The sequence below is a fragment of the Astatotilapia calliptera genome, chromosome 5, assembly GCF_964374335.1.
Source record: "Astatotilapia calliptera chromosome 5, fAstCal68.1, whole genome shotgun sequence".
NCBI classification, from domain to species: domain Eukaryota; kingdom Metazoa; phylum Chordata; class Actinopteri; order Cichliformes; family Cichlidae; genus Astatotilapia; species Astatotilapia calliptera.
The window spans coordinates 28,106,763-28,119,753 of NC_137426.1; the positions used below are offsets into that span (position 1 = coordinate 28,106,763).

Consider the following 12,991-nt stretch of genomic DNA (forward strand, 5'->3'; position numbering starts at 1 on the left):
ACCACTGTGGGCCCTTTTGCTCATTTTACTCTGCTTAACAAATCTTAAACACAAGTGGCACGAGACTCTTTCGTAAGAGCCAATAATCCAACTACTAGGATTTTTCTTTTTTATGATTGAAGATATCAACAGAGCGGCGTGAATTTCAAAGACAGGAAAGTAATGAACTCTACTGCATCTTTGAGGACTGTGACAGATTAATTTAAGTAGCTTGAAGTAATACTTTTGTTTGATTGCCAGAGGAAATAAAACACCTGAAGTTGAGGGAAGATGACTTGGTTTTCTTTTCATATGAACACCCTGAGTTTACCACAACAAAGAATTTTAGGCAAAAACTAGCACAGTTTAAAGTAAGAACTGTTACTAACAGAATCAATATATAAAAATCGAAGCACTGACACACCAAGTCAAAATCTGTGTGCAAAAAATTCAGCAAAACAAGCTGCCAAAGGTGGGTACAGTCTGACAAAAGGCAGTACACCTTGTACACGACCCTGCAACAGATAGGAACTGTTGCACCAACCTGGCAACCCAGCAGTTACTAAACGGAAGCCATTACTAAGCAGATTATGTTGTCTGTCCACAGTGCGTGTCTGTGTGTATGTGCTACTAGGTCTCGGCGAGGAGTGATAGCTTCCAACAGGCAGGTCCATCTGTCACCGTGGCGACAGTGCCTGGTGACCGTGGGGAACTGACAGATGGTCTCTAAGCAACGCTTGTTGTGGTGAGCTGCTTTCTGCTGTACAGTGAAGGAGTGAAAAGCTCATATCAGCCGTGTCCATCGGCATCCTGAGTGTGACAGTCATGCTAAGTGCAGCGTTACTGAGGATCCTTCTATGTGTGCCTGTGTGTAAATAGAGAAATTACAAGTGCCAGTGTGGCTAAATAGCAAAGAGGACCAGGTTGAACAGGTTAAAAAAAGAAAACGCAGTGGAAGGTAACAGGTTTTCTTATGGGGAAAGAAACTGTCCTTTTTTCCCTCTTTAAATTAAAAATGGTGAACTGGGGAGTGTTTCTCTTCTAGAACTTTAAATCTGGGGTGAAATCCCCTCCTCCCACAAATGCACACATCCGCCCAGGGGAGACCCCAGCGCAAATTATCTGCGGAGCATTGTCATGGAAACAAAAAGATGGTGCAATGTTGGAGATTTACGACTCGCCCAGTGGCTACAGAGGTGTGAAGACATGGGAGATTGGTATGGGCTCGGAGAGCGAGAAAGGCTCACTTCGTCCCCGCCGTGCAACAAGCAATGATTCACCAACTCGAGCCCCTAGCGAGCCAAAAAAACGAGCAGAGGTGAATCGTGGGCACCCGGTGGGCAGGCTGCTCCCGCGATCATTGCTTTTCTGAACTGCAATGCTGTTCGTTATGGTGCCACTGGAACGTTCAGTCAGCAGAATTTTTAATGCGAAGTGGGCAAAAATACAACACTTCCTGCCCATACAGTGAATTGATTTCCTGCTTTAGTCTGTGCAGGGAGCCATCATCAGCGTTTATCTCTTTCTAATGGCTGTGAAGAAGACTGGAGACACTAAACGAGTCTTATGAATGTGCGTGCCGGTAACTCCGAGTTTGTTTATGTGGGTTATGCAGTTTCACATAATTGTGTTCCCGTCTATCAGTGTGCGCCCTTAAAGAAAACAGATCCGTGGAGTGCTTTTTGACAGGAGGCACTTACAAGCCATCAGTGCACTTGCCCACCATTACGCCAATAAGAGCCATCTACAGTGACAACGACCCACTTGGTGTTTTTACCTTCATACCTTCCTTAATCCTAAGGTTACCCTCCTTATGTTCCTTGCATGCTGATGGAAAACACATAGGGAAACTTGTATTTAAACTGTGATTGTCTTTAAGGGTACATGAAGTCACCTGCATGCTGCATAGAGATAAATAAGGGGATTTTGCCCTCTTGCTATAACACCAAGGCTTCGATTACAGTCTTTTGTGGACCCGGACATGCTGGAGACACCACATCTCCTGTAACTTCTCTGACGTCCGTTACCTGGTTAGCAGGCACGCGGATGTTTTCACTGACCCTTGTGGTCGCTTTCAAATGAGGAAATTTACATCACTCGGTCCCAAGTGAACTCTAGTGGACTTGTGAATGCTGTTTCTAGGATGATTTGTAAGTGAATGCTAATAGAGTTTTCCAAGGAGCCATGCAGTTAATCTAAAGTCTTGGACACGTCTTTGGGCCCCTCATTTATTCAAAGGAAATAAAAGAAAGTAACTTTACAGGCAGCGGGGGGTTCATCAAATACTTTGACACATGAAATAATTTAAACCTCTTGGCTGTTTCACTCCTGTAACCCGTTGCTTGCTACGGAGAGAAAGGGTCCATATCTCACTTTGAGAGCAGAGACGCAAGAGGCCTGATTGCCAAGCAGGGACTGTTGTGTCACTGATGATTGATGAGTCATGAAGTAGAGGGAAAGAGAGGAAAAGACAGAGAGCAGAGCATCATGGGGGTTTCTACACTGCTCTTTCATCATCTCTCTGATCCTCTGACATCGTTCCTGCCACCATTTTTTTCCCCTTCTCCCCTCATCCACTGCGGCTCCAGTTAATTAAAGGAAAAGCCTAAAGCCTTGCCCCTACGGTAAGGGACTCCATGGGCTCTGTTATGCTTTACGGGTTTTTTGCTGGCTTGTTTTTAGGCCTTTTGTCCCCTTAGAGGAAATGGTCGGAGCAAATCAATGCAAAGTTGTTTTCACTGATTAGATTTATCCTATAATTAAACCTTTCCACAGTGGTTTAAGAGGTGTCTTTCAGCATGACAATGTCCTCATCCATAGAGCTCGAGGAGGTTACTGAATAGTTTGCAGACTATGATGCAAATGCTGGTAATCACATGATATACCTTTTACAGTCACCTGATCTCAATTCAATTAAATACCATTGAGTGACTTAACACGTGTTGCACAGCATTGTCCACCACCATCAAAACACCAAATGGGGGAATTGATTGATACACTGTATTAGTGGTTATTTAATGCTTTAAAAATAAGAAATTCAGTAACCTATTTTGTTCTGGACATAAACTGCTGTGGATGCTGGGAGGAGGCGGCACTGAGACAAGAGCACGCAGAGCAGAAGGGAGAGAATTTTCTCCTCTAATGTTAATTTAATTGGAATACCAGAGGAAAGCGCCATCAGAACATATCAACAGCCAAGGCATGTTGTTTTTAATTTGTTGGAAGAAAGTTTTAATTTGTTGAAGCTTCCGAATCAAGAACGTCACAAAAGCCACTGTATCCAAACCTTTATTATTAACCTTATGATATTTTTGTCCTTCTTCTTATTACTAGGACATCAAGCAGAGCTTTAATAATCCCTCTCAAAGAAAAAAACTACCAAGAAATACATGGAACTGTCAGCTTAACGACATTCAAATGACCATTTTCATTATTTCATTGTAATTAGTATAACAGATTTCCACATTTCCAAAACTGTCCCTTGTATCTGGGCTTCTCCACTGTTCACACAGTCACTTTAGCATTCACCTTGACCACAGTGGTGTTGAGAACTCCCTTTTTATGAGCCAGTTTAAAGTATTGTTTTCCTAAGTCGTTCCTCTATTAACACCTCCGGTTTCCACCATTCTTCCGCCTCCCCCTAGCCCGTGCTGCCAAGCTGCTTCCTGAGCGAAATGTGGGTAAAACCTACGCTTACATTATGTTGTCAGATTACAAGTAACAAGCTGTGTCTGTGCTGTTAGTCGATTACTCACACCCTCATCGGGCCTGCTTGTTTGCAACCCTATGCTCATTTGCGCTGCCATTAGTAAACTACATTAGGTTATTATTGAGCTGAAGTGGCTGCGCCTGTGTTTATAAATTTACACTGTGTTAATAGATTACCCGGAGGACTTTCCACTCCCATTGCTCCCATTTGCCCTGCTTAGTGAATCAGGCCCTTAATGTAAGTTGATTTTTCCTTTAATTTGTCATCCAGAGGTACGTATCCTTCCCCCTTCATGTACATTGGTATGACCAGTTTGCTGCTAGCCCAGCGCGCATTACCGTGCATTCCTGCCTAGATTTTCAAACAGGTAAAAAATGAAAGAAAATAATGCAACTCTGCATCCATGCTGAGACAAATAGACGTTTTTTTTTTTTTCCTGAGCTGACTAATGACACGAGCTGCCGGAGCTGCTAGGAAGCTATGTTTCAGAAAAACTGCACCGAAACTAGTTTTCACTGACAAACAGCTATACAACAGGTGTATGCACTCCTATGGACAAAAGAGAGTGGGGTAATGGAAATTAGCATCTATGCAACGGCAAGACATCAGGGGCCAAAATGAATTATGCTGGTGCATCAGTGGGGGCAGGAGAAGACAGGCAGGGGAAAATGAGCCCATTACAGGAGTGTAATTAGACAAATGAAAGCACAATGGATTAGGAAACCTGACTGAGGTAATAAATCATTCCTGCGCGCTTATAGGAAGTACATGACAGAGTGTCAAGTGTCTAAAACCCACTATTTAACCTACGAAGCACTGTTAAAGTGTCTCCACGCTGACCCATAGCTCTTCCTCCAAATCTATTAAATGAGGGAGAGAGGCAAGTGAGAGGGGGGGCATACTGTTGCACGCAGCGGCTTTAACGAGTTCGCTTCTTCGTGCGCTAGTCCTCAGGGATTGGCTCCCATCTTTACGTGGGCGAGCAGGTGTGAATCTCCATCCTGGCAGTGGGGGAACAGAAACGGAAAAGGAGGGACGGAGGGGCGGAGGAGAGGTGGATTTCCACCAATTAAGGCTGAACCAGAGTCTTTCTGCCTTTAATCTATAATTGGATGCATGATCATGAGACTGGCTGAGTGAATGCCTGTAAGCAAGCAGCGTTTGGTTGGAAGGAGAGAGACACAGAGAGAGAGAGGGAAGCAAAGAAAAGACGTATGTGTATTATAAGCAAAGCTGACATCAGGACCCCAATTAGAGGCCAGTGTGCTTTGCTGCTACTGGTGGAGTGATCCTGATTGAGACAGCAGTGAAGAGAGTGTGAGCAGGACAGTAATTAAGGCACCATGACTAGAGCCTTAGATGATGTGCTCCCCAGAGTGTAAATGTAAAAAAAAGAAAAAAAAGAAATACACATGACAATCGAATGATGAACAGCAGCACACACACACACACACACACACACACACACACACACACACACACACACACACACAAAATGTGCAGCCTAAACATGCTTAAAGACTCTAAAGGATGGGAAACGTGTGGGAGGAGGGGATACACAGTGGGACACTGTAAGCTTTGATGGAGAAAAAGGGACCCAGGTATTCGCTCATTCTCTTAAACTGATTTAGCCAGCCATAAGATCTAAACAAAGTCTACTCATCAATCCTGCCACAAAAAGGCCATAGGAAAAAATGATTTGTCCAGTGAGAACACATTGGAGATGCGATCAAAAATGGTGCTAAAGCAAACATTCAGCGAATCAGCAGAGAATTAATTAGGGGAAAATGAATTGTCAACTATTTTGTTAACTTCAAAGTGTCATTGCTCAAGTTATTTATCAAGACAATAAACATCAATAATCTGTGTCTTCCAGTATTGGAAAGGTCAGAATTTGCTTTGATAAAATTGAAAAAAATGATCAAAAGCAAGCTACACCTCACATCACGCTACTAGATTGGCGCTACATCATGCTCACATACCAGTATCCCTAAAAGAGCTGGAATTTAGTTTTTGGGTTTCATGAGGTTTATTCTTGACTAGCTAGCACCCAGGAGAGAACCACTGCTGTGCACCGGGTATTTTTAGTTGTCTTTGTGAGTTTATTCTGCAGGCTGCTGTCTGTTTAAATGAAAACTCATTATATATTGATTTCAGATTCACGGCCAGAAAAAACATCTGAGGATGTCTGCTTTATTTCCAGGAAACTTAAACTTACATTTTCTTTCCTTCTTTTTTGATAACTTTTATTCTTGCATAGACTTCATAGCTTCACAGCTCTCAGAATTCAATTGTTGGAAAGACATGAGATTTCTCAGTACTAATGTCAACATGACTGGAGTATTGTCATGAGAATTTCTGATGTCTTGCTTTTAGGAGCAGAAACATGAAAATCAACATAAAATGCAGTCCAAAGTCACAAAGACTGATTTAATTTGAAAAAAAAAAAAAGTTTAGATGAAGAAGGTGAAGAACTAATCTAATTTGTACCTTTGCTGTCCTATTTCTACATTAAAAGTTAGATATCTGATGTTGGAGCCATCAAGTCAGCGGATCACTTTCTAATAATAATCTGAAGGAAATGTGTTAGTTTCCTGCTTTTGTATCCACCCTTTTGTAAAAACTCTAGTGCAATAAAAGCCACCATAAAGCGCATTCAGTAATGTTGGTTCGCTTACAATGCTCCTCATACTTTATCCATACCATCCTTGTGTTTCCTCCAGTATCATTCTACTGTCATAGTCTGTCTGTGTCGATCGCAGCCAGCCAATGCATTTACAGAAGCCCAATTAAACTGACGTCTGTTTCCTTGACAGCCCATTAAGCTCCTGCCTGAGATGAGATGAGGCCGAATCGCTTTACGTGCTTGTGTACACAAGCGTGATGAGGAAATGCTACTCATTACCAAAAGCGAGAGGAGGGTAGAGAAGCCGTTTGGTCTGCATAGTTTTTGGAAGGTTTAGCCATTTGTTGAGAAGTCAGACAAACAGACTGTGGCAGAAAAAGATTGAGATACAACTTCAGAAAGAGGAAACAGAAAAAAGATTCCATGCGAGATTACAGTGCGAGCTGCCTGCCATTCATCTGACCAATTTCCCTTGGCAGTTCTGAGCACTTAACCTTATGACGGAGATAAACTGCATGCGTGTACACAGACACACACAAAACCTTTTAGTAACTAGAATTAATAAGCCCTAAAGCAAGCAAAAGGAGAGTCTGGCAGAGAAAATGGTCCAATTACTTGTATCACACGGGGCGTTTAGAGCGGCGGAGGTCTGCATGTCTGAGGGGGGATTGGAGGGAAAATACTGAAATTCAATCATTTCAGTTTTATCCTATTCACAGTTGCTTTGTTTCCATTTAGTGCTCCTCTGCTACCGTGATTTTCAATCAGAAGCCATGACAAACGCTGAGTGGCGCACGGCGAATTACAGGCATTTACACGCGGCTGCACCATTTTCACAGCACTAACGTTGACCGGCTAGCACCGAATTTTTTTACGTTAAGGGCAAAATGTCGCGGGCTTATATCGAGGCGGAGAGCCAGGTGGGTGGATAAAAGGCATGCCGGCACAATTGGTGGCATCTTCAAAGTGATGATCTTGAACGTGGGACTACACTAAAACCCCAAAACACACTAGACATTCTCTCTCCCAGCAAACACAGCAAAAAGAAACAGAGCAGACTGCAAATGAACAGAGACACAGAGAGAAACTGAGTTTTTCTTTTTGAAAAGGAGCGAGAATATTCATACTCTGACCTCAAAACACCAACTAAACCTGAATTTCTCTCCTCTGTTTATCCCTCTTTCGATACTTCTCCCATTTAACCTTTTAGTCTTCCTTCTCCACTTCCGCCTGTCTTCCATTTCAGGAAAGCAGCTATAACTGGCTTGTCAGAGCCGATAACTGTAAACACCTCGCTCTCTCTTCACACTACACTACACCACATCCTCAAATGTTATTTCAACTTCCTCTGCGGCTCCTTCCTTACCGTAATTATCCTTCTAGCTTTCCTCCTTTGCAATCTCTTGTATGCTTCCACCCTCTATTTGCATGAATAAATAAATGTGTGTCAATAAAAGAGCACGGTGAGCGGGAACAGCCTGTAAGGCAGAAGCCTATTATTTTTTTTCTGTCAACAGCATCAAGCAGATGCATGCGAAAGGTTTCTTTTGTTTTGCGCTGCTTCAACATATGGGCACATAACTCAGAAACTGCTGCATTTCTACTTGACACCTGCTCCCAACACGTTCCTCATCTCCATCTGCTGTCACAATTTACTAGACGAATGACAAATTTACCGACACGGCGAGTGAACGCAAAGAGAAGTTAGCCTTCACTCACCTCTTTGCACCAGCATGGTGACCTCACTGCCTTTGGGACACTTGCTGAGCAGGTCAACCACCTGGTTGTGGGACATGCTCTGCACATTTCTCTTGTTCACCTCCACGATGATGTCGCCCTCCCTGAGACCGCGGCAGCGTGGGTAGTCCACGATCTGTTTCACTCTTTGCCCCCCACCCCCGGGACTGTCAGCAATGGTGAATCCGAAGCCCTTGTCTCCTTTCTCCATGTGTACGGTGATGAGCTCTGGCTGCGTTGCGATGGATGAGGCCAGGGTGACTACATCACTAGGGTAGCCATGCTGGGAAGAGGTATCAGAAGCCACCTCTGTGGAGGGGCTGTGGGGTCGGGGGAGGCCGTTGACGGGGACCCCGCTGTTGGTTGGACCATTGTTGTTGTTCTGACTGCCGTGGCTGGACGGCGAATCGTAGCTGTTAGAGGGCTCCTGGCCGTTAACGATGATGGGCTCCTTGTTGTCGAGGATAGCCACTGAGGTAACCAGGCTGGTGTTTGGGTCGTCGGGGTCAAAAGGCAACGGATAGCCACGGCACAGCTCCAAGTTGACCATGGAACCAATTGGAATCGATTGGAAGATCTTCACAACTTGAGCATGGGTGTAGCCGAGCACACAGGTGTCGTTAACACTCACAATCACATCACCTTAAAGGGGTGAGAAAGAATGAAGTCCATTTATTTTTGTCAAGTAGAACATCCATCCATGCGTATCCAATTCAGGGTCACCTGATGCAGCTACCCTTTGTTAATAAATACAGGATACTTACCAGTCTCCATCTTGCCATCAAGGGCGGCAGGGCCATCTAGGACTAGGCTCTTTATCTGCAGGAACTCATCTGGCTCATCCCCTCCCACAACAGTAAAACCAAACCCCCTACGACTCTTCTTCAGTTTGGTATTTATGAATGTCCCCTTCAGCTCAGATCGGTTCCTGGTAAAGAAAGGCTTCCCTCCTAAAAACACAGACACAGATAGCTCAGCTTTCACCACATTGGATGCCACAGCAGATACTCAAGAACTGGGTTAAGCAGCAGTTGGATTCAGTTTGCAAAGCCCTGGAGCTACTAAACCTCCTCAGGTAAAGAATTATTGCTACAGTGAAGAGCCTTTGCTCGCTTGTGTCAAACCATCTCTGCGCAACCATCGCAGCAGGTATCATTAAATGCACAACAAATCTTCTCTGATTGGTGTTTGTCTTGAACAGGCAAGGACAACTGTCACTGCTTGACGATTGCTCACATGGTGCAAACAGGTCAAAACAGACCTATTACAATAAAATGATTAATCAGGTTAAAGGGAATGTCTGTCCCGTTTGTAGCAACTGAAAATAAAATAAATTCATAATTATAATAAAGGTCAATCAAATGGACCAATATGGCAAGGCCATGATGATCCACTTGGTAAAAATAAATCCGCTTGGCATCTTTCTTGGCCTTAAGACAACAATTCTGATGGCCAAAGATCCAAACGGGACAATAAAAAAAAAAAAAAAGTTAAAGGGAATGAACAGAATCATAAGCATCAAGTCAAACTGAAGGCTTAACTGATCCCATTTGGCAACTACATTAAAAGTTCATATAGAAAAGACTGAGTATGGTTGAATGACTTTCTTCAGCACATGCAACTCAGTGAAACATTGAGCAAAACCGGAAATAAGAAGCCCGAGTATAGACATGCAAAGCCTTTAAATCTGAACTCATCTACTGTTATCGCCGCTGGAATCAGTCCATATTAACTTTTTGATAATAATGATCATTTATTACTTATAATTTTAATTTACAACGTGATGATGTGATGGGACAAAAACAGTTTAGACAGGAACTTATTTCAAAATAGTATGACACCACTTCAGCTCTTTGAATGTCTAATATGCAGGCTGCTGTTTGCTTTCACTGGCGGTTTGGCATTTGAAGACACAACAGGCGCACCAGATATCTGTAGCCTGAATAGCAATGACATTGCTTCAGATGAAGGTCACATGACCGTCGTGTTCGCATAAGCGATGTCTCCGGCTTGTTTCAATCAGCTGCTGAAATCTCATCTGAGAAGACATCTGTATCACTCCACACTGGTTGTGAGGGTTTAACTGAGACACATCTATATGAAAAAAATTTGACAGTGATCTTGTGAAAGAACAACTGCTCAAACGACGACAACGACATCTAAACTCGATTCTCTTTTTCTTGACTTTGCTATCTAATTATACGGCATTAAGGATAAAGTTTATCTTTTCTACTAGGAATGAAAAACAAACAGATGAATACACAGGCACAGGCTGAGCTCCGCTTCTCTATTAAAGGACACGATGCATGCCAAACGCACAATACTTCGGATACACAAATGATTGAGGAGATGTTGGCAGAGAAGAAAATAAGAAGAGAGAGGATGATGAAGACTAAAGGAACGTCTGTGTGGTGACCTGCAGCACCACATTAGGTTATGGCAGTGCTACAGCTTACGCATTCAATGAAAAATGCATTACCCTTGGAGTCGGTCTGTGCCCTTGTGTTTTATTGTCTACATGCATGTGTGTTTTCATGCTCAGTGCCTTTTGAATTGGATTTTTTTCCCCTAGACTAGGGAAAATGTAACTAAACTGTGTGCTGATATGGGTGGCTTTATCCACCAGGGATCTAGAGATGTAAGAACAGACCAGGAAGCGGGGGGAACATGAAAAGCAAGTGTGTTAGATTAAAAGATTTCAAAAGTGATGTCTTTCTATGGAGTAATATGGAGTGCCGGCACAGTCGAGCTAGCAGGAGTTTGAGACTGGGGGTGTGGAGGGAGGGGTAAGACAAAAAGATGGACAGCACCAAGCAGTTAAACCAAAGCAGAAAGCTGGGCGGGACCAGACAAAAGGCAGCGAGACGGCAAATGTGCGCTATAAAATAAAGAGATCGATGAGGGAGAAGGAAAAGGCTGCCGACAAAGCAGCAAGAGAGAGTAAGAGGGAGAGACAGGGTGAGGCAGTTAATTCTCTGCCATGGCTGTGCTAATTAGACAAGCTGCTAGTGGGAGGCCGGTATAAAAGGAACTGGCAACCAGGAGAAGGAAACCCACTGTAATGGCGAGACTCTCTATTTGTGTGTGTTTGTGTGTCACTAAATGATGGGTGAAATCAGGCCATTATGTGGAACAACACAGCAGAGGTTTCCTGAGAATCAACACGTTGCCACGATAAACACAGGCAGAGGGACATTTATGGAAGGGCACTCGGCAGAGCGTGTCTTCGTAAAAATATGCAGACTGGACGCAATTTTGTTTAGTGCACATGTCACGCGAGTTCAGTTTGACTTATAAAAAATGCATGATGTGATTTATACAGAGAGCAGCTTTACAGTGTCAGTTCAGTTCTGGTCCTCCATCACGACAACTCAAACAGGGCCTGAGGCGCTGGCACAGGAAAACAAACTAAGCTGTAAAAGATGAATTTTGTTTAACTTATAATAAGTCGCTCTGGGTGACGCCGCCTGGAAACAAAAAAGTTATGCATAATCCTCATTTCGCTTGGTTGCAGGCTTTAGCTCTCTGAGGATGACAACTTACGTTTTTGTCCCATCGCGTTGGGCACTGCGGGCCCTGTCTGAGGGTCCCTGTAGGTCTCCTGGTGGTTGGCAGCATAGCTAGCCAACGGAGCCCCTGCCATCGTCGAGTCTTCGATCCATTCTGCAACAGCGAGAGGCACATGTTCTCGAGATGGAGTCTAGACAGGTGCAAAGTTGTCCTACTTGAACGAAACTGAGGCTAAGACAACACGTCCTGCTGTGCTGTGTGCTTGCAACAAAGCAAATGCAGCTCCGATGAAGCCGACAGAACTACTGTGCAGCGTGTTAATTACAGTGGATGAAAGATTGATGTGAAGCCTTCTACCCACTACAGGTTCATGTTTCACTACTGAGCTCAGTATGAACACAAGCATTAATATGGTTTCGCATCTCTCTTCTCAATAAAACTTGTGGTGTGGGAAACCAGAAACAACTGATTCCCTTTTTCTTGACTGCCTACCACCTTTGATTAATCACCTTGCTAGCCTGCAGTTTGTCATAATATTCATAACAGATAGATGAAGTAAACACGTGTTTGAAAAACTGATTGGGTTTTTTTTTTTTTTATCTTTTACAGAGAGATTCAACCTTCAATTGGGGGGAAAAAAAAAAATCAGCAGGTGAATCTAATGTTTTATGCTGAATGAGCAGAATGTGGAGTGCAATAGGAGAATTCCCTCTTGAGTTGACCTGCATTTGCAATTAATTTCACTGTAGGGTGTCCTGTGAATATGCAAAGAAAGGAGGACAAGAGCATCACTGAGCTACCCGTTGCTTGGTTTTGGGCAGCTGTCTCAGAAGAAGTGTTTGGGAAGAGTTCTTATTAGTGTTACAACTGGCAGCATTTTATTAAGTAACACAAAATTAAGGGTCTCCACTCCAGCTCTTAAGCAGGCAGGTGGGAGCCAAACTTACCTTCGTCCAAAGCAAACAAGAATCAAAAGGTAGCACAGAAAACTGAAATTAACTTCAAAAAGGCTGCGTGGTGCAGCCGCAAATAATAGTTATGCCTTTATGGGAGGGCACTTAGCAAATCATAAGGCAGGAGCTGGCAGCAAAAATAAAACCGTAGCAGTAATAGGCATTGGCAGATAAAGTCACACTCGCTCATACTCACACAGACAGACACGCAGAGCATGCAGGCAACTCATTTATACACATGAATAAGAAAGAAAGAAAATGACGCCCCTGGTGGGGGCTTGTGAACGAACCTCGGATGTAGCGCTCACCTTCAGGTGGCTGCTGGCTCTGGGGCTGAGGCTGCTGAGGCTGCTGCTGTTCCAGCTGCCTGCGCTTCTTAGCCTCTAGCACCGGATTTTCATACTGGGTCTTCCTGTTGATATGACTTTGGGACGGTGGACGGAGTGGATGAAAAGAACATAAGAATACAGAACAAGA

The 12,991-nt window shown here is 43.7% G+C and overlaps 1 protein-coding gene across 34 annotated transcripts in view; it reads right to left on the reverse strand.

Annotated features, from left to right (window-relative positions):
- magi1b (membrane associated guanylate kinase, WW and PDZ domain containing 1b) overlaps positions 1–12,991 on the reverse strand; it is a 141,407-nt gene that overhangs the window by 33,771 nt on the left and 94,645 nt on the right. For 31 of the 34 annotated variants that reach the window (XM_080302025.1, XM_026168633.2, XM_080302030.1 and 28 more), the window contains 4 exons: positions 12,805–12,938; positions 11,595–11,714; positions 8,816–9,001; positions 8,034–8,693 (listed from right to left, as the gene is read on the reverse strand). In XM_080302025.1, the coding sequence (XP_080158151.1) occupies positions 8,034–8,693; positions 8,816–9,001; positions 11,595–11,714; positions 12,805–12,938 (1,100 nt within the window). The remainder of the gene's footprint in view (positions 1–8,033; positions 8,694–8,815; positions 9,002–11,594; positions 11,715–12,804; positions 12,939–12,991) is intronic. The other 3 variants (XM_080302027.1, XM_080302026.1, XM_080302047.1) reach the window with 1 other exon arrangement.